The sequence below is a fragment of the Pseudopodoces humilis genome, chromosome 5 (assembly GCF_049639895.1).
Source record: "Pseudopodoces humilis isolate 2021_Gansu_Grassland_sample_001 chromosome 5, ASM4963989v1, whole genome shotgun sequence".
Taxonomy (NCBI): Eukaryota; Metazoa; Chordata; class Aves; order Passeriformes; family Paridae; genus Pseudopodoces; species Pseudopodoces humilis.
In genome coordinates, this window is record NC_142204.1 from 24,675,125 (window position 1) to 24,697,896 (window position 22,772).

The 22,772-nt window shown below is 42.1% G+C and overlaps 1 protein-coding gene and 1 long non-coding RNA gene across 2 annotated transcripts; one reads left to right on the plus strand and one right to left on the minus strand.

The window, feature by feature from the left end:
* Window positions 1-203: 203 nt before the first annotated feature.
* Window positions 204-16,835, plus strand: XPNPEP3 (X-prolyl aminopeptidase 3). Its single transcript, XM_005527647.3, has 10 exons — window positions 204-313; window positions 1,830-1,946; window positions 4,435-4,842; window positions 6,006-6,208; window positions 7,069-7,131; window positions 8,463-8,576; window positions 10,891-10,976; window positions 11,458-11,641; window positions 13,118-13,238; window positions 14,064-16,835. The coding sequence occupies exons 1-10, from the start codon at window positions 253-255 to the stop codon at window positions 14,228-14,230; spliced, it is 1,524 nt and encodes a 507-aa protein (XP_005527704.1). The 5' UTR covers window positions 204-252; the 3' UTR covers window positions 14,231-16,835.
* On the minus strand, window positions 1,954-3,901 carry LOC148184303 (uncharacterized). The gene is made up of 3 exons (XR_015772565.1): window positions 3,774-3,901; window positions 3,581-3,688; window positions 1,954-2,250 (listed from the first exon to the last, which is right to left on the minus strand). It is a non-coding gene; the product is annotated as an uncharacterized LOC148184303 (long non-coding RNA).
* Window positions 16,836-22,772: the final 5,937 nt, after the last annotated feature.

The window sequence follows — 22,772 nt, forward strand, 5'->3', positions numbered from 1 at the left end:
GGGAAAAGTTCCCGAAGCCGGCGGCCGCGGGCCGGCCGGGGCGCCCCCCCCCGCGCGGCGGCGCGCCCCCCCCCCCGCTGCTGTTCCCGCCAGCCCCGCCGTGGCGCGGGCTCCCCCTGGCGGCCGAGGCAGGCGGGCCCCGGGCGCTCCTGAGGCGGCGCCGCTCATTGGCGGCGGGCCGCGCGCCGTGATGGTGTCAGCGCGCGGCGCCGCGGCGCAGAGAGGCCCCGCCATGCGCCGTGTGGCCCGGCCATGTCGCGCCTCCCGCAGCAGGGGCTTGTCCTGGCGGCCCGGGGCTGGCGCGGCGCCGCAGGTCAGACACCCCTCCTTCCCCACACCCCGACACCGCCCGCGGCTCCGCTAGCGACACCCGGCTATCGCCGCTTATAGCCCCGCTTTCGCTTCTCGGGTCGCGGGAAAGCGGCTCTCCCCGGCGGTGCAGTGGCCACCCCGGTCAGGGCTGAATCCTAGGGAAGAACAGGCAGTAACTTGAATAATAAAGCGACGGTAGAAAGCTCCTCGCCGCCTTCGGGGTGTTGCTTTTATTTAATGCCCGCTGTGTCGTCTCGTTGCGAGCTGCCCTGTTTGTCTGCCGTGTATGTGGAGGGAAACAGTAGAAACACCAATTTTAAACTAGACTGCACAAGAAACTGCAGTTACATTTCACCGCCCGGGTCTGCAGTCAAGCATCACATAGTGAACGCTTCATGTTGTGACTATTAGTTGTCAGCCACAAATGATGTTCAATTAGAGGCTAATCGTACTGGCTCTCACAGCAAATCCATGTACGTACGTTTTGCTTTAAGCCTCGGAGACTCAGCTACCTGAAAGGCAGGTGTTTTGCTTGTGTTATCCTTACTTATGCTGGTGAAGATGTACCAATATTTGTTTAAAGGGTAACAGCACAAATTAGTTTTCTAGCAGGCACGTGATAAGTAACATACAGAGCAACCATTCTAAATACATGTTTACCTTCTGACTACCCTTTCCTTCCTACATGTCTGGATGATTTGTATTCAGGCACAAGCACTTCTTCAGTTGCAAAAGGCTGTTACAGAGAATTGTAAACTTTCTGACAATTCATTTTTAGCTTTAGATTTTGTCTTACAGTGTCCATTCCCAGCTCACAGATGCACACTTGTAGTATTCTTTAAAACTCACCTGCTTTGGCTGTGTGTGGGTTTGGAGGTGGGATACAGTAACTATTCAGTTTGGCTAATGCTGCTGTCATGGGAGGTCAAGACATAAACAGGGACTCACGGGTATCCTCCACGCAGGAAAATTCCTGTATAAATCTGTGTTATTTGATGGTTTCTTTTCAGCATTAGTAATAAAAAACAGAACTGGAAAGGCCTTGAAAACTTTATAATTTTTCCAAATGAGAGAAACTTTTTGAAGACATAGTCAAGAAGAGACAATATACAGGTGTGGTGCTTGTAGCCCTTTGGTGTTTGAAGGAAGCAAGGGAGGGAGAGTGCTGAGTACCTCCTGATTGTCAGTTGTATGAATTGGGATGTGCAAACCAACAGAGCTTCCTGGGTTTTGTTGCTGAATTGTCAGGTTTAGCATATGTTTGTTTCTTTCTGTTATGAATATATTTGTTTTTATCTGTTCCACGAGTATTTGATTGTCAGTTGAGTTGTGTGCACATTGTTTCATAAACTTGTGATGCACAGCAAATGGAGACCTTAAGGAGGGATATTTATGTCATATAAGTGAAAAAATGCTGCTAAGGGTCAGATGACTAGACCACAGTTCTGCAGTTTCCTAGCTGGAAAGATTAGTTTTGGTTTTTTTTACCTTGACATGATGCGTTTCTTTTCCTCTAGTTTGCAAATCATGTGCTCTCCGAAGATTTTCCATCCAGCCTGCCCAGCAGAAGAAGATTCCAAACCGGTATTTGGGCCAGCCCAGTCCCTTCACACACCCACATCTGCTCAAACCAGGTGACGTTTGGGCCCTGCATGAACTAGTCATTGATATTTTCTTGTCTCTGTTTTTCTGAGTATATTGATTTTCTGCATCATAGAGTTGTTTGTGGTTTCAGCTGTTTATGACTTCCTTCATTAGCCAGTAATTACATTTAGTAGCTAATTTCCTTGTCTAAGATGATACTGATTCCAAAAATAGGCTTCACATGTGATGGCTTTCATAGCTTCTTTCTTTTTTCTCGTGATGTACTCACGTCAGGGTTGTTTACTTGGGTGCTGCAGATCTTTTGTGGCAGTGGCATTTTGCGGGCTCGTTGTCCTGCAAATAAATATGTTTTTTATTAAGAGGGAGTATTCTGTGCAAGCTGAGCTGTCAGAATGGTTCATATCCCATATCTTGTGAGTCACAAAACAAAGGTGCAGTTCAGCAAAGGTGAACGGGGAGGGACATTGATAGATGGACACCACTTATCTAAAGAATGTGCCTTGTTCAGGGGAGTATTCAATATGAGGCAAAGGAGAAAAAGAAACTTGTGACTTTGAAGTAGTGATAGAGGCTGAAGTTGTGCATTTTTTTGAAATTCATGAAAATGAGTGTGTAGGCATAAGATGACCACAGTTAAATCTTAAAAAAAAACCCCAAAAAAACAAACAAACAAACAAATGCAGCAAAAATATTTTCAAGAATATGTCCAGGAAAACATTCTGTGTTTTTCCATAGGTGTGTATAAAGGAAGAACAGATGAATATATGTGTGTGTATCTATATATATACACATATACACACTTCTGTATTTAATTGTAGAATAATTCAGGTCAGAAGGGACCTCACACAGTTAACAGGTTCCCCCAGTGATCAAAGCTGGTCTAACTTCAGCGTTAGATCAGGTTGCTTAGGGCACTCATTGACAGCTCACAATAAACAAGGCTGACTCCTTAAAGTGCAGCCGAAGCACTGGAAGTGAATTCCAGTTATCCAAAGTATTTTTCCATTTAATAAAGCAGAGGTGGTTTCTTTAAAATAATATGACATTGTTTTATTGCAACAATTGTTTTAAAAAGCAAATGCCTTTAATGCAAAGAGAATTTCCAGGCCTCACAACTGGAAGACAGCAGGGATTCCCATGTTTCACCCCATTGCAGCTTCTGAAATTCATTGGACTGTGGCAGTTAAAAAGCTGACTGGAATGTGGTGGAACACAGGAAATTTGCATTATAGCATTGTGGAATTGTGAGGCCACATTGCATTAAAACAGTTTCTGTGTTCTCTGTCATTTCTACATTTATAGAGTAAAACAAATGTGGTGGGGTTTTTTTGGTTTTTTTTGGTTCTTTTTAAAGACTTCTACATCTAATAGGCATTGAGGATATAATTGAAAAGGTGTAAAAATTAATGCAAATAGAACTTCCCCTTCCCACTGCACTCATGCAAGAATTCACTGGCAATATAAGTCAAATGTAAATTTTTGTTCTAGAATTGTCACTGTGTAACACATGAAAGAGGAAGAAAAGATTATGAAAGTGGAAAGTTAACGAATGGTATCAAAATTCAGTTCATCTTAAAGCAGGGTATTAGTCAAAGTACTGATTAAGGCTCTTATATTAATTTAGATCGTAATTAGGGAGTCTCACAATTTTAAAAATACATACTTCAGCTGCTGCTGGTTGTCCTTTGAACTTCAGTCCTGTTTTGGTGAGTATCTTGATTGCTGTACTTCATGTCTTTTGGGACTGGAGCAGTTGAAAGAGTACCTCCATCTGAAAGATCATTTGCTTAGTGTTATTAGAAATACAGTATTCAACTTTAGAAAAATCTGAATTGTTAAATATTGAGAAAAGCTACATATGTCCTGGAGAAGATCCCTTCCCTTAACAGGAGTCTGATGGCAGCCTGCAGTCTGTGGTTTGTTTCTGCCTGGAATCTTGAGACTGGTTAGACTCTGCAATCTCTGTTGCTTCTGCGTGATCTCCCAGAATCTCTGACACTCAATTTGCCCCTTGTGGTTTAGAAATAGTCACTTTATGAGTTGACTTAGTGTGTATTTGGACAAACATTCTAGCTTTATCTGAGAAAATTAATGCTCAACCTCAGGAAGCAAACTTCTGTTCAATGTCCATGCTGTAAAACCCATCAGTTTTTAGCGGTCAAAGTTCAGTTTGCCTTGCCCCATCCCCTTGGTTTTTTTTTTAACACATTCTCTGCAAACATTTGGATGTTTGTCTAAATCTACCAGTTTTGTGATTTCTACCTTTGCACAGAAATATGTAACATAGCATCCAGTTGGTTAAAACCAATGTCTGTCTTTGCATGATGGAGAAGCAGCATGAATGAAGATGTGCTGTAGGGATGGAAAGTGAAGAGTAGCAAGGGAAAGGCTTATGAGGGATGACAAAGGAGCCATGCACATGTAAGGCATCAGGGAGTAGGCAGGAATTGGGCATGTGATGAGTAAAATACCCTTAGTGCCTTGAATTTCTCCATCTGATTTGTTTTGTGTTCACAGGAGAGGTAACGCCAGGATTGTCACAGGTGGAATACGCTCTTCGCCGGCACAAACTGATGGTGTTGATCCAGAAGGAAGCCCAAGGCTGGGATAGTTTGGACCACACAGTGATTCTGCTGTCCAACCCTACATACTATATGAGCAATGACATCCCCTATATTTTCCACCAGGACACTAATTTCCTGTACCTCTGTGGGTTTCAGGAGCCTGACAGCATCCTTGTGCTGCAGAGCATTCCTGGCAAAGCGCTGCCATCTCACAAATCCATACTTTTTGTGCCCCGGAGAGATCCAAATCGAGAGCTGTGGGATGGGCCCAGATCAGGCCCAGATGGGGCAATTGCTCTCACAGGAGTAGATGAAGCTTACACCATTGAGGAGTTCAGGCACTTGGTGGCCAAGCTGAAAGGTAACAAAAAATAGAGGGGGAATGAGATGAGATGTGGTCTGTAGATGGTACAGGTTTGGGAGGTGGTCTGTGACATCACTTTGAGACTAAAATGAACTTGGAGAGGGGCAGGGAGTATGGTTGTGACAAAGGCAGTTGGAAGTTCACATTAGCTCTTTGAGGGCCACCAGTGGATATGTAGTTTTGAAAATTTCTGACTTTCTTGTGTATCCGTGTGAATGCCAGTCTGAGTATCTGTGAAATATTAAGGAACAGGGTGAGCAAGACCATGTTACTGATTTAGTCATATCTGTTTGCTGACAGAGCCAGAACCAGATGACATATAGGAAACTTGAAGGCTTTTTATTCATAATAGGCTTGGAAAACGATCTACACAGGGAGCTTGTTAGTCCACTCTCATTTAGCTAGATGATGACTTTCCCCTGAAATACAAACATTGCTGTGCTTTAGAAATATTCTTCTGCATCTCACATCACCATGTAGCCTCAATACTTATAATCTAGGGGGAATTTAAATGCATTATAGAATGAAGTTGAAGAAGGCTCATGACAATATAAGGGCAAGTGTGACTTTGGAGGGATCACACAACTAGAGGGAGAGAATTCTGGAGTATTAATTACTATCTTGGAATCTGTTATTTTGTTTCAAAAAAGGATGTCTTGAAAATAGGTAAGTCACAGGGCAAAGGATGATCAAAGAAACCAGGAAATGTGTGAGATACATGCTGAACAAACCTGCTCAGCTTGAAGGCAAGGTATGAGATGTGTATGTCTCGTGGACAGGCTGAATGGGAGAACGATCCAGAAGATGCGCTGTAATGTGATGGCTGCTTAGCTTACCCAAGTGCAGTCTTGACAGTGAACTCTGAATGGATCTGAGTCAGATGCATATATTCAGTGATGGTTGTAATCCCCATTATTTGCCCAGAAGTGGGGATTTGTCAAATCAATATACTATGAATTGGTAATCTTCCAAACTTAGAAGACATTGCTGGTATTCTGGGACAATGCAAGTGTCTATAGCCTGTCAGTGTAGATTCAGAGAAAATTACTTTTCTCAAATACAGCCACAGATCTTGTTTAAGGGGAGCGAGTTAGTTTAAGATGGGGAGGGACATTTCTGCATTTATTTTAGTCTGTGGCAACTTTTGTTTTGTTTGCTAGGTGAGTCAAACATGGTTTGGTATGACTTGAGAAAACCAGTGCATGCAGAGCTGCACTCTGACTACATGCAGTCCCTGGCTGAGGTAAAAGCTCGGAGCAAAAACCGCATCCAGGGCGTTCGACATCTCGTGCAAAACCTTCGGCTGATCAAATCCCCTGCCGAGATTGAGAGGATGAAGATAGCTGGCCGGGTGACAGCAGAGGTAATGGGGTTGTGTGCTCTCCTAATGAACCAGTGCATTGCCTTGATGAGGTGACATGAGTTGGGAAGGAGAGCTTTGGTCTAATCTGTTACTGAACTGCTCTGTCTCAACCACTGGCTGGGCTTGGCTCCCTCCGCAGAACAAGGAGAAACAGGAAGACTGCTTAGACTACCAGACTCTCTCAATTAGCATAACTCCAGTGAAGAAAAGCCAGCAGCTGTTAGACTTTGTTTGAAAGCAAAGGCTAGCCTTTTCGCTGTCTTCCCAGCTTACTCTCTGCTTTCCAAAATAATTTTCTTTCACATCTATTATGTTTATTTTGAGAAAATAGGGTTTTTATGAAGATGTTTCCTATGTATGTGTCTGCATTCCCCCTTCACTCTCAAGTACCTTTTGAACTCATTGGCCACTTTTAAACAAATCTGACAGATACCTCAAATGCAGTTACATTTTCGTAAATGTTATTAAAATAGCCAAGTAGACAAGAGAGGCACAGATTGTCCTTCTCTGAAGGAAAAGCTGCATAAGGCAATCCTGTTATACCTGAGGGAATCCATAAGTGAGACAACTTCAAAAATGCCAAAACCATGGGATCATCCTGAATAATCTAATTTATTTTATTTATTTTTTTTTCCAAAAACTAGAGTCAGTCATCACCTAAGTACAGTTTCACAAGGCACAGGGTATAGACAGGGTATAGAACTTAACTGGTTCTAGTCTTGACAGCACTTTCACCGAAGAAGTTGATGAAACCCACTGATTCTGGGCCAGCTGATTTTGGGCCTCCCTCAAGAAACAACAGGTGGAAAAAAAAACAGTTCATGCTCCTTTGCTAACTGAAAGTCCCTTCATTTTCACAGGCTTTCACAGAGACAATATTTGCCAGTAAATCCCCTGTGGATGAAGCTTTTCTGTATGCAAAGGTGAGTACTTCGTAGCTGGAAGTGAGATAAAAGGGCTGGATGTTGGTTATCCTTCCAGAAAACCAGAAATGTCAGATGTCTATCACATGTCTCCCATTGTAGCACATTTATTCACCCAGCTCTTGGGGTTCCTTGGACTTGCAGAAGAGTCAGTGTGAGGAATTCTTCAGCTGTATTTCCTGTACCCTTATTTAAGGAGTGTAGCATTTGTCTAAGTTTCTGTTGATGACTATTTGTACTATATAGAAATGTAAAAGCTGCTAAACAATTGTAGGTAGAGTTATTACCTTATTCTATAGAACAGGTCTGTTGTACAAAATTTAAGTAGTTATAACACCTGTTTGTAAAACCTGCTTCTCTTGCCTCTAACCTCTTACTACATCAGATTACCACAACCATCTTGAAGCAGTTTAGATGCCTCTCAGTTACAAAATAAGGACTGATTGGCCTGCACATTTGGTAAGGAGCTTTGTAAGCAATTGCAGTGAGATGCCTGGAGAAACATCAGCAAGATTTGGCCCTCTGTTATGAAATGGATGGGCCTGTGCTGACATGGCACTGGCAGTAGTGAGCTGAAAAAACTAATTATAGTGTATTTAACAGGTCAGTTTTTCAGTCCAGACCAGGATTGTAAAACCTTTGCTCCATATTGGCATCCTGGAGTGTTCCACATGATTTCGGTACCCATAGAAAAGACATGCTATTAATATGTTGAGGGTCTTTATAGGTGTAAATTTATTCATTTCCAGCCTTTCATCAGCTTCATCATTCAAGAAGGGTAAAGATCTTGAGGCTTAAGGTGCTTTTTTCTTCTATCCCCTCAGACATCAAGGTAGTGCATGCTTTCAAACCTTCTTAGTTCAACAGTCATGAAAAATAGACACTGCTGTAAATATGCTGGTACTTTGCAATTTTAAAAGAAAGAAGCAAACCATGACTGTTGTCATGCTGACATATAGGATCTTTGAAAATTTGCAGAGTCATATGGAAAATAAGAGCATTATTTTATATAAGAACAAATCCTCACCTGGAAATGTGACAATGTAATTAATATTTGAGACAGTATTGAACAGCTTGTACCAGAAAGAGCTTCCTGGAAACCTGGTAAAGGCTTGAAAAACCCTTGAAAAAGTGGATGGTTCTGTATTTTTTTCCTCCAGAGTTCCTGCAAAATATTTGACTGCTTTCATTTCGTCAACTCACTTTCCAATTTCACTTTGTATTGTACAAATTAAGAAAACAGTTGTAGGGCAAAAATTTTTATGGTTCTAGGGCAGTTAATGACCTGAATCAGCTCTAATGGTTTTCTCTTCTCTGTATTGTTGCTCCAGTTTGAATTCGAGTGCCGGGCTCGTGGTGCTGACATATTGGCATACCCCCCTGTTGTTGCTGGTGGCAACAGATCAAACACTTTGCACTATGTGAAGAATAATCAGCTCATCAAGGTAACCCCTGTGCTGTCCAGTAACTTGAAATCCAGTGCTGTGACACAAATATACGTTCCCTAGCTGCTGCTTGTTTTGACTGAACAGATCAAAGCACTTAAATACATATTTTTTAAGTGAGCAAGGGAAAAGAATCCTGCCCTGGTTAATTTTACTGTCAGTGGCAGATTCAGCTTGTCCTTCTTTCCTCTCAGTTCTTGCTGCAGTATTTTCTGAACAGTGCAAGGACTTGCAAACAAGGTTGCAGATAATTTACTGAATGTCTGCTCTCACAGCAGCTTGCAGTGCTGAGGGCCTCACGAAAAAAGGGGAGCCACTGTCGCAGGCAGAGCAAAGGCACCGGAGGGGATCTTCTGCTGTCACTTGCATTCCTTAGCCTTGCTTTGCAGTATAAGGGCAAAGTGCATTCCTGCTCTGGTGAAGCTAAAACATATTTTGGTTCCATGTAGCCCAGCAGAGCAGGGAAAGGGAACAAGTAGGGAACAGATCAGCATTAAATGTCAAGAGGTGGAAGAGTAATGTGTTTTGTCTTATTTTGAAGATTCCCATTGAACTGAACTCTCTCCAGCTTTCCTGACAATAGGTCTTTAGATTCAGATAAGTATTTTCAGGGGCAGTATGCCCTCACTGCTCTGCTCACTATTTACTTTTCAGAGGAGCATATTTTTCCTCTGTCTTAAGGCAGAATTAAACTTTCCCACTAGCATTGTCTTTTCTTGAAACTGGCACGCTAGCAGACCTTGAAATGATCTGCAGAGACAAATGTACAAAAGATATGACAGGCTGCTTTTGGCAGGAAGAAGCCTCCTTTGTTGTTCTGTCATCCAAGGTCAGGCGCGCTGCTGTAACTCCAGTTGCTTCTGTTAAAGTTGTTCAGTTAAATGACTGTCACTTGTTTTTTTCCAAAACTATTAAGTAGAAGGCTAAACCCATAAACTTGACTCTTCCTTTGTGTGCTGCTTCCTACAGATCTTGTTTCCAAATAGGCTAACAAAGTGTCTAATTTGGGAGGTATCTGAATGTTTCATTCCGTTTTTTACTTAGAGGGATCCGCTTTAAAGAAAGGACAAGCACAGCATAAGGCATTTACTGGATAATCAAACCACAAGCTGAATTCCCTTAGTCAATAAATTGTTACTTAGCTTGTTTAATTGCTTGGAAGATGGCAGGTGCTGTAATTTCAAATTTGCCTTAAAGAATTCAACCAGCTATTCTGTAAAAGTTAAAAAGTACAATTTAAATGGATAGTTCATGGCCTGTCTATTCAGAGGGATAGTGAGATCTGCTCACTGCTGGTTTATCTGCTGCGTGTCTGTGTCACTTAACTGTACACAATGATAGCAGCTAGTGCTGGAAGTAGCACTAGCAGTGAAATTCTGCTGCTTTATTCTTTCACATAACATGCTGCAATTATGGCTTGCCATTCCACATCATGTCTGCTGGCACAGTCATGGATCTGTGGAATGAATCTCTACATGTAGTGTAATCTATAGAGAATTTAATCCAAACTTTTTGAATATCTTACTGCTCTATTTGTTGTTAGCCCCTTTAAGGAGGGAAAGCAAGACAGTGGTTTTGTTCCTGGCCCTTTGTCTTTCTTCTGTGTGACTTTTTGGGAGATGTGTAGTCATTGATATGTAACAGTTTTGCTGAAGTGGAGATTCACATATCCAAAATTTTTTTCTTCATCACCAGATAGATCCAGAAAGATACGTTAAAACAGTCAAGAAAGTCCTAGAAGAGAAAGGGAAGGTTGTACAAGCTATTCACCAGTGCATTTACAGCAGTGATTACAGCAGCTGTCCGATTTTGTGATACAAAGTGGTTTTACTGGGCCCTCATATCCTATGAAAAGGGTAAATTTGTAGCTGTTAGTGATCCTGAGGGGAGCTCAGAAATCCTATGCTTTTGTTGCAAGCCCCCTCTGAGTCACTATAGCTGAGAACTTCTAGTGAAAGGAATCATAGGCATAATTTGCTGGAGTAAGTGATCCAGGTGGGAATAAGACTCATGTCTCAGAGAGCAGAATAGTTCAAGGCAAATGCCTTTTTTTTCTCCAAAATCTTCATCTTAAAAGTTCAGGCGGTAGATAAGCATAACAGTCAGAGTCTACCTTGCAGAGACACGATCCAACTGGAATAGCCCATTTATAAACAGTAGTACCTGGGGTATTACTCTGCAAAAGGAATTCACATTTCTACAGCTGCATTGTGAAAATAGAATCATAATCTCCCTTCCTGCTCTCAGACAGAAAAATCAGTTGGATTTAATAGCTGGACTGACCCACAGAGAATTCTTTCCTGTTATTCTCTAGGATGGTGAACTGGTCTTGCTAGATGGTGGATGTGAATTTTCCTGCTATGTGAGTGACATCACACGTACCTGGCCTGTTAATGGAAGGTATGCTGCAATAAGTTTTTTAGAAGAATTTTGATAAGTTATTACATAATTGATGATTGAATGTGTGTTTAATCATAGTTTTACCATGTCCCATTCTGTGGTGCTTCAGAGTAATCAAATTATACAAAGTAATCGTTCAGCTCTATTCCCCACTGCCTCATTAATTACTGCATGAATATGTGTGATTATTGCTATTTTCAGCTATTACAGCATGCTTAAAGTGCACAGATGGCTTTCATACATCTGACTTCAGTTGTGTGTAAGAAAACAGGAGTTTCAGTTGATGTGTACATAGCTCTGCCAGTTGTGAATTTGCTGGTGTGGCCTTTTGTACAAGGAGACAGTTGCTTTGCTTTCTGGTTTTCCCTTGCGCCATCCTTGAACTGAATCTGTCCCCAGAATAGGTTCTGGGGACAGAACCTCTTTTCTCTTGGAAACAGAGGTTTAGTTGTGAGATACTCCTTTACTCAATGGCCTTCAGGTTCACCAAACCCCAAGCAGAACTGTATCAAGCTGTCCTGGATATCCAGAAGTCCTGCTTGAGCCTCTGCTCCCCTGGCATGAGTCTGGAAAATATCTACAGCCTCATGCTGAGCCTTATTGGACAGAAATTGAAAGACTTGGGTGTCCTGAAAAGCAGCATCACCGACAGCCATTTTTTCAAGGTACCTCAAGTTTTTTACTCTAGTTTACTCCTGTTTACTCTAGTTTACTCCTATTAATCCTGATTATTCCTTGGGTAGTTTTAGGGCTTTAATTTGGGTTACAAATGTGGTTTCAGGATATCTCTTCTAATTTCTGCTACACAGTGCTGTAATTCATGTCGTGGGCTGGTCTCAGCACAGGAATGAATTTCTCTGAGACAGGGCTAAACTCCAAGATGTGATTTAACCATTTGGTACACAATTTGATCTGAAGTAATCCCCAGTCTTACATGCACATAGTGTGAATATTTGTTCCTTGGTTCTTGCTGTTTCACTCTGCAGATCCATTCCCATTGCTTTGCACTACTTCCCAGTGCAGAAACAGCTTTAGAGCACAGTCTGAAGGGAACTATAGGCACACGGGCACTAACACAAGATTCTGGGTCTAGGGCTGGCTGCAGGCAGTTATTCGTACTTTTGTGGTCTGTTTTACATCACAAAAATCTGCATTGCCACCAAAAGGTGCAGCCTGTTCTCAGTCATTCCACCTGCCGCCTCTTCTGCACCATTTTGTGTCAGTACTGGAATTCACAGAGCTACCTGCTGAACAAGACCGGGAAACTGGTCTGCCTTAGAGCAGAACCTGCAGGTAGATAGGATTGGTTTGCAGTTAGAGAAGTTTGTGCGGTCACTCGCAGTGCAGAGCACAGCTGCCGATGCCAGTAGTGCCAAGATGGCGGGAGCAGGTGAGGGCGGCACGGCCTCGGCAGCCGGACAGGTTCCTGCCGGATTCAGCTGTGCGCGGTGCCGGTGCCATGGCAGCCCCGCCGGCCGAGCGAGGTGTCGTGCCGCGTTCCTCCGGCAGGGGGAAGCACAGCCAGACGGGAGCGGCGCCGCCGGCTCAGTCCCTTGGGAAGGAGGAGCGTAGGCTGGGGAGGAGTTCTCCCCGATTCCTGTTTCGGAGGGAGGGAGGGAGGTTAGGATGGTGCGGTGGGAGGCGGTGTCCGTGCCTTGTAGAGGTGGATTGAAATCATGCTGTCGCTACTGAATGAAATCGGCACAGTATTTGCTCTGCTGTGCATAGGAGACAACTTTCACAGCCCAGAGCAGCTGTACCCACTAGTGTCAGTTGTGAAGATCTGCTGATGGGAGTCGTGCAGGGCTTGGATGTTTAAGGGATGTTTAAGGGTTGGGGCAGCAAAGCTCAGCGATTTGCAAATTGACATCTTGCCTGACGTGCTGAGATGGGTTTGGGCTGTTCTTTTTAGTGCAGGGGAAAGGCAATCTGCAGTGTACTCATAATAGGCACCTGGTACTGGCGGGTTTTAAGGGCCATCCAGTTCTAGTCAATGGAAGGCAGGCCCTGGTGACCTAGGCATGGCAGTAAGACTGCTAGTTAAGCACATAACTGTTCTGCCTCTTTTCCCTATCTTTTGTGTTGGAACAAATTGGGCTGTGTTTAACTGCCTCTGTGACACTTGTTCTGTCTTCTCGTAGGCTGTTCGAAAGTACTGCCCTCATCACGTGGGCCATTACTTGGGCATGGATGTTCACGATACCCCGGATATATCCCGATCGCTCCCGTTCCAGCCAGGCATGGTGATAACCATTGAACCAGGTAAAAGCACTCAATGGTGGACAAAAACATGCTGAAGACATGAGGACAAAAACTTTTACTGAGGGTAACAGTATTGCCTTTCAATAATTAGCTGGTCCTACACACCAAAGCATTCACATCCTTTCTGGTGTAGCTGGAAACTATAGCAGTATTGGAAAGTCTTAAGTTATTCCCCTCCCAAAGTCATTACAGTATTAGGAAACCCTATTTCCTTCCCAAACATAGCCAAGGTAACACGTAGTGGGAGTAAACTCATGAAGCAGAGTAGTGTAGAGCTCAGGCTGTGCAGCATAGGTGAACTGCAGTGCAGAAATCAGGGTCAATTCACTTGTGCTGCGTTCTGTGTTCCTGCCACTGAACTTCTACCAGTCACTGGTATTGTCTCAAGCATTGCAGTCAGCAATTACAGGGATTCACACCTGAGCTTTGCAAATTAGGCATACTGTGAGAAATCTTTCTATCTCCTTGTCACTAGATTTAGAACTGTCAGCTGGAAACTTATATTTTGCTTGCCTCTTCTCTCTCTCTATTCAGAACATTGTTAAAATCATTGTGAATGTAACACTGAGGGCAAGAAGTGTGAAAAGGCCAGGTAACTATGGAAGTTTTTATTAATGTGCTGATATCTGTAGCCACAGAGGGACACTTCCTTTGCCCACCAACAGCCATGAGTGAGAGGAAAGAGAGTAACTTTCCATATTAAAAATTCTCAGGATCATACACATTATGTTGCTGAAAGTCCAGCCCTGCTCTCCTGGTGGTGCAGTAAGGGAAAGGTGGTGTTCTGGAGAGTGTTGTGTGTTTTAATTCCATTTCTTCTTTCAGGCATTTATATCCCTGAGGATGATGTGAATGCTCCGGAGAGGTTTCGTGGCATTGGTGTGCGCATTGAGGATGATGTTGTGATAACAGAGGATGCACCTCTTGTCTTGTCTGCTGACTGTCCCAAGGATATCTACCACATTGAGCAGATCTGTGGCCGCAGCTCATGATGCCCCTTCTCTACCTCTTTCATCCTCCTTGGGAGATGCAGCCCTGCAGGGATGCAGATCCCTTCACTGGCTGTAGTTGTCAAGTGATGGAAGGCATGGACACTTGATGGCTATTTCCAAGATTGGGACTGGGCAGTGGAATGCAAAAGGCTTGGGTACTGAGGGATGAAAGAACAAAGCAACCTTTTCTGTACTCAATTTTCTTCTGATTTGTGCTGATGTTAAACTGTTGTATGATGTGGGAGTGGATTAACCCCTCTGCTGTGTGTATCCATGTGTTCTGGGACCCTTGGCAGGGGTTGAATTTTGTCAGCGCCACCTGATGCATAGGTACAACAGCTGAGACCAAGGTCCCCTTTTTTCCCCCCTTAGCAGCAGTTTCACAACAGTCAGATTTTTAAAATGAGGCTTTTATAAATGCTGGTTTGGGATAAGAAAGTGTCAGCTTGAATTTTATAGAACCGTGTAAGGAGATAGCCTGGTAATCAGGAAGATGGGTTTGTTGGAGAGGTGGTTGTATCTGAAGCCAATGGAGAATTCTTTTCGTATTTTAAGGATAAAGATGTGTTTAGGCCTTGTTCAAGCGTAGGCAAAATACACCTGCAGCAGGGAAAAACACCTTGTCTTTCAGCTTATTGGAGTGTTTCATAATTTCAAAAAGTACAAATAGGGCTCAGAAGGTTAGACATACCTATTCTTGCTGTCTTCCACCTTCCCTTCCTTTTGTCCCAAAAGTCCATTTGTTTTTCCTGCTCTAAGTTCCTTTCTAATGTAGGAAGCAGGGCCATGTTGATTATGCTAGACTCCACTAGTGAGCTGTTGGTTGTCACCCAGATGGGAGGTGTCCAGTTCTGGGACAGTCACAGCACCTGTCTGGCTTATGCTTGCTCTGTGCTGTAAGTGCCAGCAGCTTCAGCAGTGTGGTTTTAAGGTGTCTGTCCTATGGCAAGTCTTTACATGGCTTTTATATGGAATTAGTTGGAATTAAAAGTAATTCTTCTTTTCTGAACTCAGAGGGCATTACAAGAGCTGACTTTTAGGTTTTTTCCAAGTGCTCTGACAATATTTTTGAAGCAGCTGAAAATGTTACTGGGACTAGGCTGGGTGAGGAGTAAAGAGAAGAGTTTTCTACCCTGAACATCAGCCTACCACCCAGGCCACTGTATGCCATAGTAAATACACTTACTAGAGGTAAGCACAGCATCTGTGTATTTACTGAAAATATTTAGACAATCAGCTATTTAACATGTCTGAAAAATGCCTCTCATCAGAGCATCTCCTGTTATTTACACTTGCTGTTGCATCACCTTACTTCCTTTCTTATGATAGCTTTCAGTGCTCTTCATTTGTTACTCTAAATTTTCTTTCTCTTCTCTTCCTAGATTGTCTATTTTTGACCCACTATGTCACTGCTTCCTAATCCATTTTACTTTCTTACCAACGTCACTGCCTCTTCCTCAGTTTGGCCTAATTCCCCACAGTGAATGTAGCCACAAGCATGTGGGAAAGGTGCTCAGGGTTCTGGAGTTTGACCTCTGGTTCTGTTGCTGTGTAACCTCTAGCAAAATCTGCACTTGTTTTTTCCCCCCTCCTTGTTTTTTTCTGTGTTTCACTTAGTGAAGGCCAAGTGGGCAGTGTCTTGCATCTCTCATTGCATTTAACATGAGCTGGGTGCATGCACTGGAGTTGGAATTTTGGCACCTGAAAGGCAGCCAAGGCATGCCATAATTTTATTTTCTAAATATGACAAAAAGAAATGCTTTTATGGGGTATAGTGTATCAAGTTTCACCTATTTAAGGGAATCTGCTAATCTCTGATGGCAGTGCTTGTTAAATACTCCTGTGTTGCAGTGATAGCTACAACCTAAAATGTTAGAAGGGAGGCTTCCTAAGTATGAACACAGACCTGATGAATACTTTTGATGTTGTTCTGATCTGTAATACATTTGTTCCAATTACACCTGTTAGAGCCACATCAACTGGGCCAAATCTTGGGAATTTTGGAACTATGTAAGCAGCTTAAAATAACATTAATCTGAGAGATACATGTGTGGGCTGATCTGCACATCTGCCCATGCATCTAACAGAGTTAATAATGGTACTTACTGTAAATAAGCCTTTAAAATGCATATATACAAATTATTTTTAAAATAAAACAATTTGTAGGAAGTAATTTCTTAGGCCATCAAGTTGTATGCTGTTGAATAGATATATGCACCTCCAAAAACAGCATTGTTTTTGAGGGAGATTTATAAATTGTGTGTGACCTGTTTTGGACTTGAAATAACATTGTCAAATGTTATTTCACACACTAATTCCTACTCCTCTCAGGAAAATCCTGCAACTTGTAAACACCAATAGATTTTAGGTATGCTGCAGATGAATGTTTCTGTTAGTAATGAAGTGTTTGTGACTCTGCTGAGTGGAAAGTAGTGGATCTGCTAGGGCTGATGACTGTGTCTGATTCAGGCCATGCATGTTCTGTAATTTTTCTACTGTGTTCTGCCATTTTTTCAGCACGGTTTGAATGCTGGTTTGAATCTCTTGTTCCATGTAAAGGGTGCATTTCACAGAAGGTATTAAATCTGCATCCTATGAACCTAAATTTTGGAAGGCTGTTTCTCACTTGTTGCAGAGATGAATAATCTGTGACCTACACACATGCTGCAGTGTCCCTTGCAAACAACCAAATCCTTGAACATTTTACACGACCTTCATCAAGAAACCCTAAAGAGCTTGGTTCTCTGTCTGCCGGCACGGCACATACCCGTGGTGTATCTCCCCTGTCACTGATCCCTTCCTGCCAGACTGCTTCTGCCACAGAAGAGATTCCTCCCTCCAGCCACTTGGGTGCAGGAGCAGCTCTCAGTGGTGGCACAAGTTGACAGCTGCTTGATGAGGGCGTTGGTGGGATCATGGGGAGTGAAAGAGAAATTGAGGTACAAACAAGTTCACATGGGGAGAGATTTTATTCATGTGGCACAGGTCTTAAGGACATCAGAGTATGAGAGAAAATGAGAGCCAACCATCCCTGTGGAGAAGCTGCTTTGTTTTCAGAGGAACTCTGAGAGGCTTTTGGCTTTCCCACTTCACCTTCTGCCAGGGGACTATTTTGCCTTGCAGAGAACTAGTAAAGTCCTGTTGTTAAATACAGTCTGAGCAGAGGTACCAATTTGCAGATTTGCTTCTGTCATTGAAGTGGAACAAAATTTGTCATTTAACACAATTTGGCATTCTACCTCTATGTGGAAAAATACAGTATGTCTTTCCTAAGATTGCATTCATTATTTTGCAAAGGAACACAGTGTAGGAAGTAGCAAACTGAGGTAGCTCAGTAAAGAGAATGGACTTGGAGAGTTTTGGGACCGTACAATGCAATAAGAGAAGAATCAGGAGAAGGTTGTGATTTGCAGCGGCAGGGATGTGTGCCAGGGGGATGGGAGAGCAAGGAGAGAACAACAGAGCACAAACTGGCTATTGAGTATGTTGTCAGAATGGTGCAATAGCTCCAGAAAACTGGTTATGCTGTTTCATAACCCTGATTGATTTGTCCTACTCAGTAGGGAGGAACAAAAGAGTCAAGATTGTATTGATGAACTTCGTCTTAACAGTTAGTTTAATTATTTCTTTTAAAAATCAATAGAATTATCATACATGAAAGTTTTATGCAGTTTCAGGTTATTGATTATGTGTCATATTTCAAATAATGTGAAGGAATGTGAAGGGAAAAATGTATGTTTCTAGGCAAAATCTTCATTTTGATGGAGGGAGCGAGGCTGAGGTTACATGCTCTTATGCTATCCAAATTGCTGCTGTGGAAATTGAGTAATTACTCCCAGGAGAATTACCATAAGGTCAAAAGAGTTAGGGCTAAACTTAGAAAAGAAATCTGTATGAGATAAATGACAAAAATGTTTTAATTGTGATATTTAATACTTTATGTAATTGGATAACAAAAGTCTGCACTGACATAAATTGATGGTTTTAAATTTCTTTTAAACTGAGTTGTCCAGAAGCCTGTACAGCCATCTCTTTATTAGTATGCAGATCTAAAGTGCATTTAAGTTTATAATTCTGACATCATTACAGCATATCTGTTAAATATACTCCCTACATGTGTGCACAGCCTCCACTTGATTAAAAATCATCCTTTGGACACTGTCACAGTGCTGGCTCTAGGATTGGGTCTATAAAATCCACTGTATTTAAGAGGTATATCAATAAATTACATTTTGAAGCAGTATCTATAATTGAAATGGACAGTGAGGCACCATGGGCTCAATAACACTCAATTTCAGCTCCTTTCTCCTCAGGTCCTTTCTCCTTCTCAGTTTGTCTTGCTGCCTTAACTGCCTGGCAGCTCTGAGCCTTCTTCTGTAGCAGCATGTGGAGCAGTGAACCCCTGTCTTCCCAGGACAGCTTATGCCTCAGCCTACCTGGTTGTTTCTCTGAACCACCACGCAATATTTGGCTAACCAAAACCAGGCTTTTCAGAAGACGGGCAGAAAGGAACAAGGAAGACTTTTCAGCTTCTCCATGTGTACGTTGCCCTCACTTGCTGACTCATACCATGTATACCTTTTTAACAACCATGACAGAGTTATCCATTACCAATGGCAAAGGAAAAAAAAAAAAAAATCCTGTCTGGGTAAGCTTAACAATGAGATTTTTGAACAAGGAAAAAGTTAACAAGCAAGCTGGTTCTAGACCCAGAAGTGAGAATGTGTACTATAGGCTTCAGTATGTTCCTTCCCGAGAACTCTCAGCCTGTGGTCCAACTAGGAGTTGTTTGCATTCCAGTGAAAACTTTTAGAAATGCAGTTCTTTCCAGGGAAATAGCTCACTGCATTTTTTTGGTGAGTAACCAGGCCAATATGAACAATATTTCATGAAAGGGAGAGAGACTCAGCTTCTTTTTATTCCCAGCAGCACAAGGCTTCTGCCTCCGTGTGCCTTTGGGATATTAATGCAAAATGGGATTGGCCACTGATCCAAGTTAAGATTACATGATCTGACTCTTGTACCAGGAAATAGTTAGCAGATGTCAGGTAATGTCTTATCATGTGAATATTTTACTCAGGTAGTGCTTTAAGTTTAGGGATAATATACTGTGTTCTTTCAGTCTCTGTGCACAGAGAATGTAACATACAACATAAAACATCTGTTTTGCCTATAGGAGCTACAAGCAGCTCCTCTGTAATTAATGGTATTACATCAACGTCATGAGCACCCAGCAAATTATTAGAGTCATTCAGAGAAAGCGCAGCTGCTAATGGCACAGCAAGGGGTTGGGTTTGAGCTTTCTCTACAGGCCTTGTTCCAGGCTACAAAACCTAATGTTCCTGGTACAACCTATGAACACCGTTCCCTACCACCTCTTGGTAGAATGACCATTTCTATTGGGTGGCCTCTGCAAAATTTCTGGTGGCATTTCTGTGCTGTTGTCTTAATGTGTCATCAGGATCTGCTTAACAATTTTAGCATTGCTTCTTGGATAGACAAAGTTTGGTACGGCATCAGAAGAGTTCTGCTGTGGAGCCAGGTCTGGCTGGCTCCTCGCAAGCTGTGCCCTTGGTCCAGCAGCCCAGTTGCTCTTGTCTCCATGTCCTCAGCAGGACAGAGAGACATGGCCCTACTGACAGCACAGGAATGTCCTCACATCCCCATGCAGCTGATCCTGTCACAGAGGCCTTAATCTCCAAATGTCTTTCTAACTCCTCCCCTTCTGGATGTGCAGAGGTACCAGTCTGGAGCCAAAAGCTGTAGCCTCTGGTGTGCTTGTTGCACTGACCAATTGTCAGACTCCATACAGTGCCACTGATGCTCCTGTGATGCACTGCACTATCTGGTATGTATATTGCTTCCTAATTTATGCTTTATCCTCTTCTTTTTTCCAGAAGATGAGCTATTTAACAGCTACATGGGTGTTACTGTGGTGACTGTAACTAAGCAAAACCATGCAGTTTGTACTGAGATAGTTCTACATTTGTGGACTTGGAGATGATTAACAAATTTTTAAGGGCTTGTTGTGTTTTTTTGGTCTTCCCTGCAGAAGAGAGGTTTCTTATGAACTTTCAGTTACTATGAAGTAGAAAGGTATCATTCATCTTCAAATGCACAGATGTATTAGTATCTATACACAAACAACACATATTAGGCAAATGAATGTTCTGACTTCTAGCTAGCTAGAGATTTAAGAGATGTTTTCTCAAACCATAATTGATATTGTTTAGATATTTGACTCTTAATTTCTTTGTGCTTTGTTTGGATTTCTTGTTACATGTAATTTTACCCTAGAAGTTCCAAGGTTTATAATTCTTCGGGTTTGAATAAATGCATTATCTCTCTAATGGATTTACTGTAAGTCACTGCCATATAGCCTTACCTTTGCTTCATTCTTCAGGGTTTTTTTTCACTTTTATAATACAATTTCCCTGCAGTATGAGGCTTTTTGGGGAGACAGCATTCTGTGTTTCTCACCTGAGAAGCGCCTTTGCAAAAACGGTGAGAATGTGCTATCTGAAAGATGCCATTATTACTCTTGAAGCTTAAAACTGTGTGAGTTTTGAACCCAAATGTACCATTCTAACTTAGGTTTTTAGGGATATAAAATTGAATAAGTATAGCAATTCATGGAAATTAGGACTGTAGTACAAATTTAAATTCCTAATAAACTGATAATTGTAAATTAATCTCAGCAATTAAACATAAAAGCTATTTTCCTCTAGCGTGCAACTCTTCAAAATTTTACTAAACTTTAATAATAAATTACAAGACTGATAAACTGTCTAAGCTCATTTGAGACAAGAATTGCACCAAATGCCACATTTCTGAAGGACTCAATTTTTAAATTATTCATAAGCTAATAGAGGACTGAGTTGAAATCTTCCAAAATATTGGCTATATTTCGTTAATAGAGTCACTGAATGAAAGGGTAGGACTGAGATCTTTGATCAAACGGTTTGAGCACCTTTCTATTACAGCAACTGCATTTCATCTCTTCATTTAGTGCATCTCTTCATTTTAGAGCCTGGTAGTTCATATGTGGCAGCAACAAATCCCTCAGTAAGGCATCAAACCTTGATCAGAGGGCTTGTGGAGGGAGAAGGATAAGGTGGAGAGTGGCTTCTTTCTGTCATCTGCTTCAGCTGTTAATCACCCCATCATCAAAAATCTCTGCATTTTTTTTTCCCACTCCCTATAATGCCCAAACAGGCATATAGATGTCAGGGAGGATAAGGCGCAGCTTTATATGTTTTGTGAACCTGCTCTGGGTTCAGTGTAGCCTTGACAGTAGAACTGTGACTGTACTTCTGTGAAAATGTCTACAACTGTGAAATTCATTCACATTTCTGAGCCCACAGAGCTGCACAACAGGGCCATTCATAGTTTAGCAAGAAGGACAAAGAACCAGAGAGGAAAGAAAGAAAATGAGCAATGAAGAGACATATGTGTTGCATGACTCTTCTCTGGTAGAAAAGATCTTGGATGCATACAAACATGAAAAAGAAAATCAACTCTTCTGGTAACTACTGACATCTCCTTTTTTATTATTTTTTCCCCCGGTACTTAACATAATCTTGGTGTGTTTAAAAAATTAAGTGTAATGATACAAAAGCTTCTGCAAAGTGACTCTGAACCTGGGTCCATACCAAACTGGGACCTGCCCTGCCTGCCCCTCTTTCTGCCATCATGTTTGTTCCCCTAAAACAATCAACTGTACAGGACACAAGTATTGTCCAAATATTATCTAAGTCTTCCCTTTATTCCCTGAATCATCTGGCTTTGATCGTAGACTACTCATGCCAACACAAAGTGAAAGAAAACTCTAAACCTGAAGAGTAAAGGAGAGAACCAAGTAATCCTGTGAACTGACATTGCCTTTTGGGTGTCACTCTGCATTCAGGATCTGGTGTTTCAAGAAAAGCCCATCCTTGTGTGTGTTCTGTTACTTTTGATCACTTTAGCCACCTCAGTAGCAAAGATCTTTCCTTAAAATCCTCATTGTTTGTTGCTCTTGCTTTACATTTGAAATCTAACAGGCACAATACAAACTTCGTGTACCTCCAACTTTTTCCCATGCCACTTGGTATACTTACATTGATCTGGCTACAGTATATTTAACAGATAAAAATATACTGTGGCAGAGATCTTTTCATCCTGTCACCTGGTATTTTCAAAACATTTCTATTGGAAAGCTTGCTCTAGATTGTATGTTGAATACCACTGAGTGTAGTTAAAAGGATGGATGGCCTTTTACATGACCCATAACCTGAATTTGCCGTGGAAAAATTTTTGGAGTAGGTCTGATGTGGGCAGCTTGTCCCAACCCCAAACAATGACTAGGAGGATGTCTCTGTGAAACATTATTCCACACCTGGAGGAGAAGGCTTGTGAGCCTATGTACACACACCGTGTGCTTTTCTGCAGACTTCCCTTTTCAATTCAAATAGGGAGCAGCTGATTGTAAGCTACACCCTTACATTCCTTTCTTCAGTAATTAATTCAAGAGAAGTGCCTAAATCACAGAGCAATTGCAAAC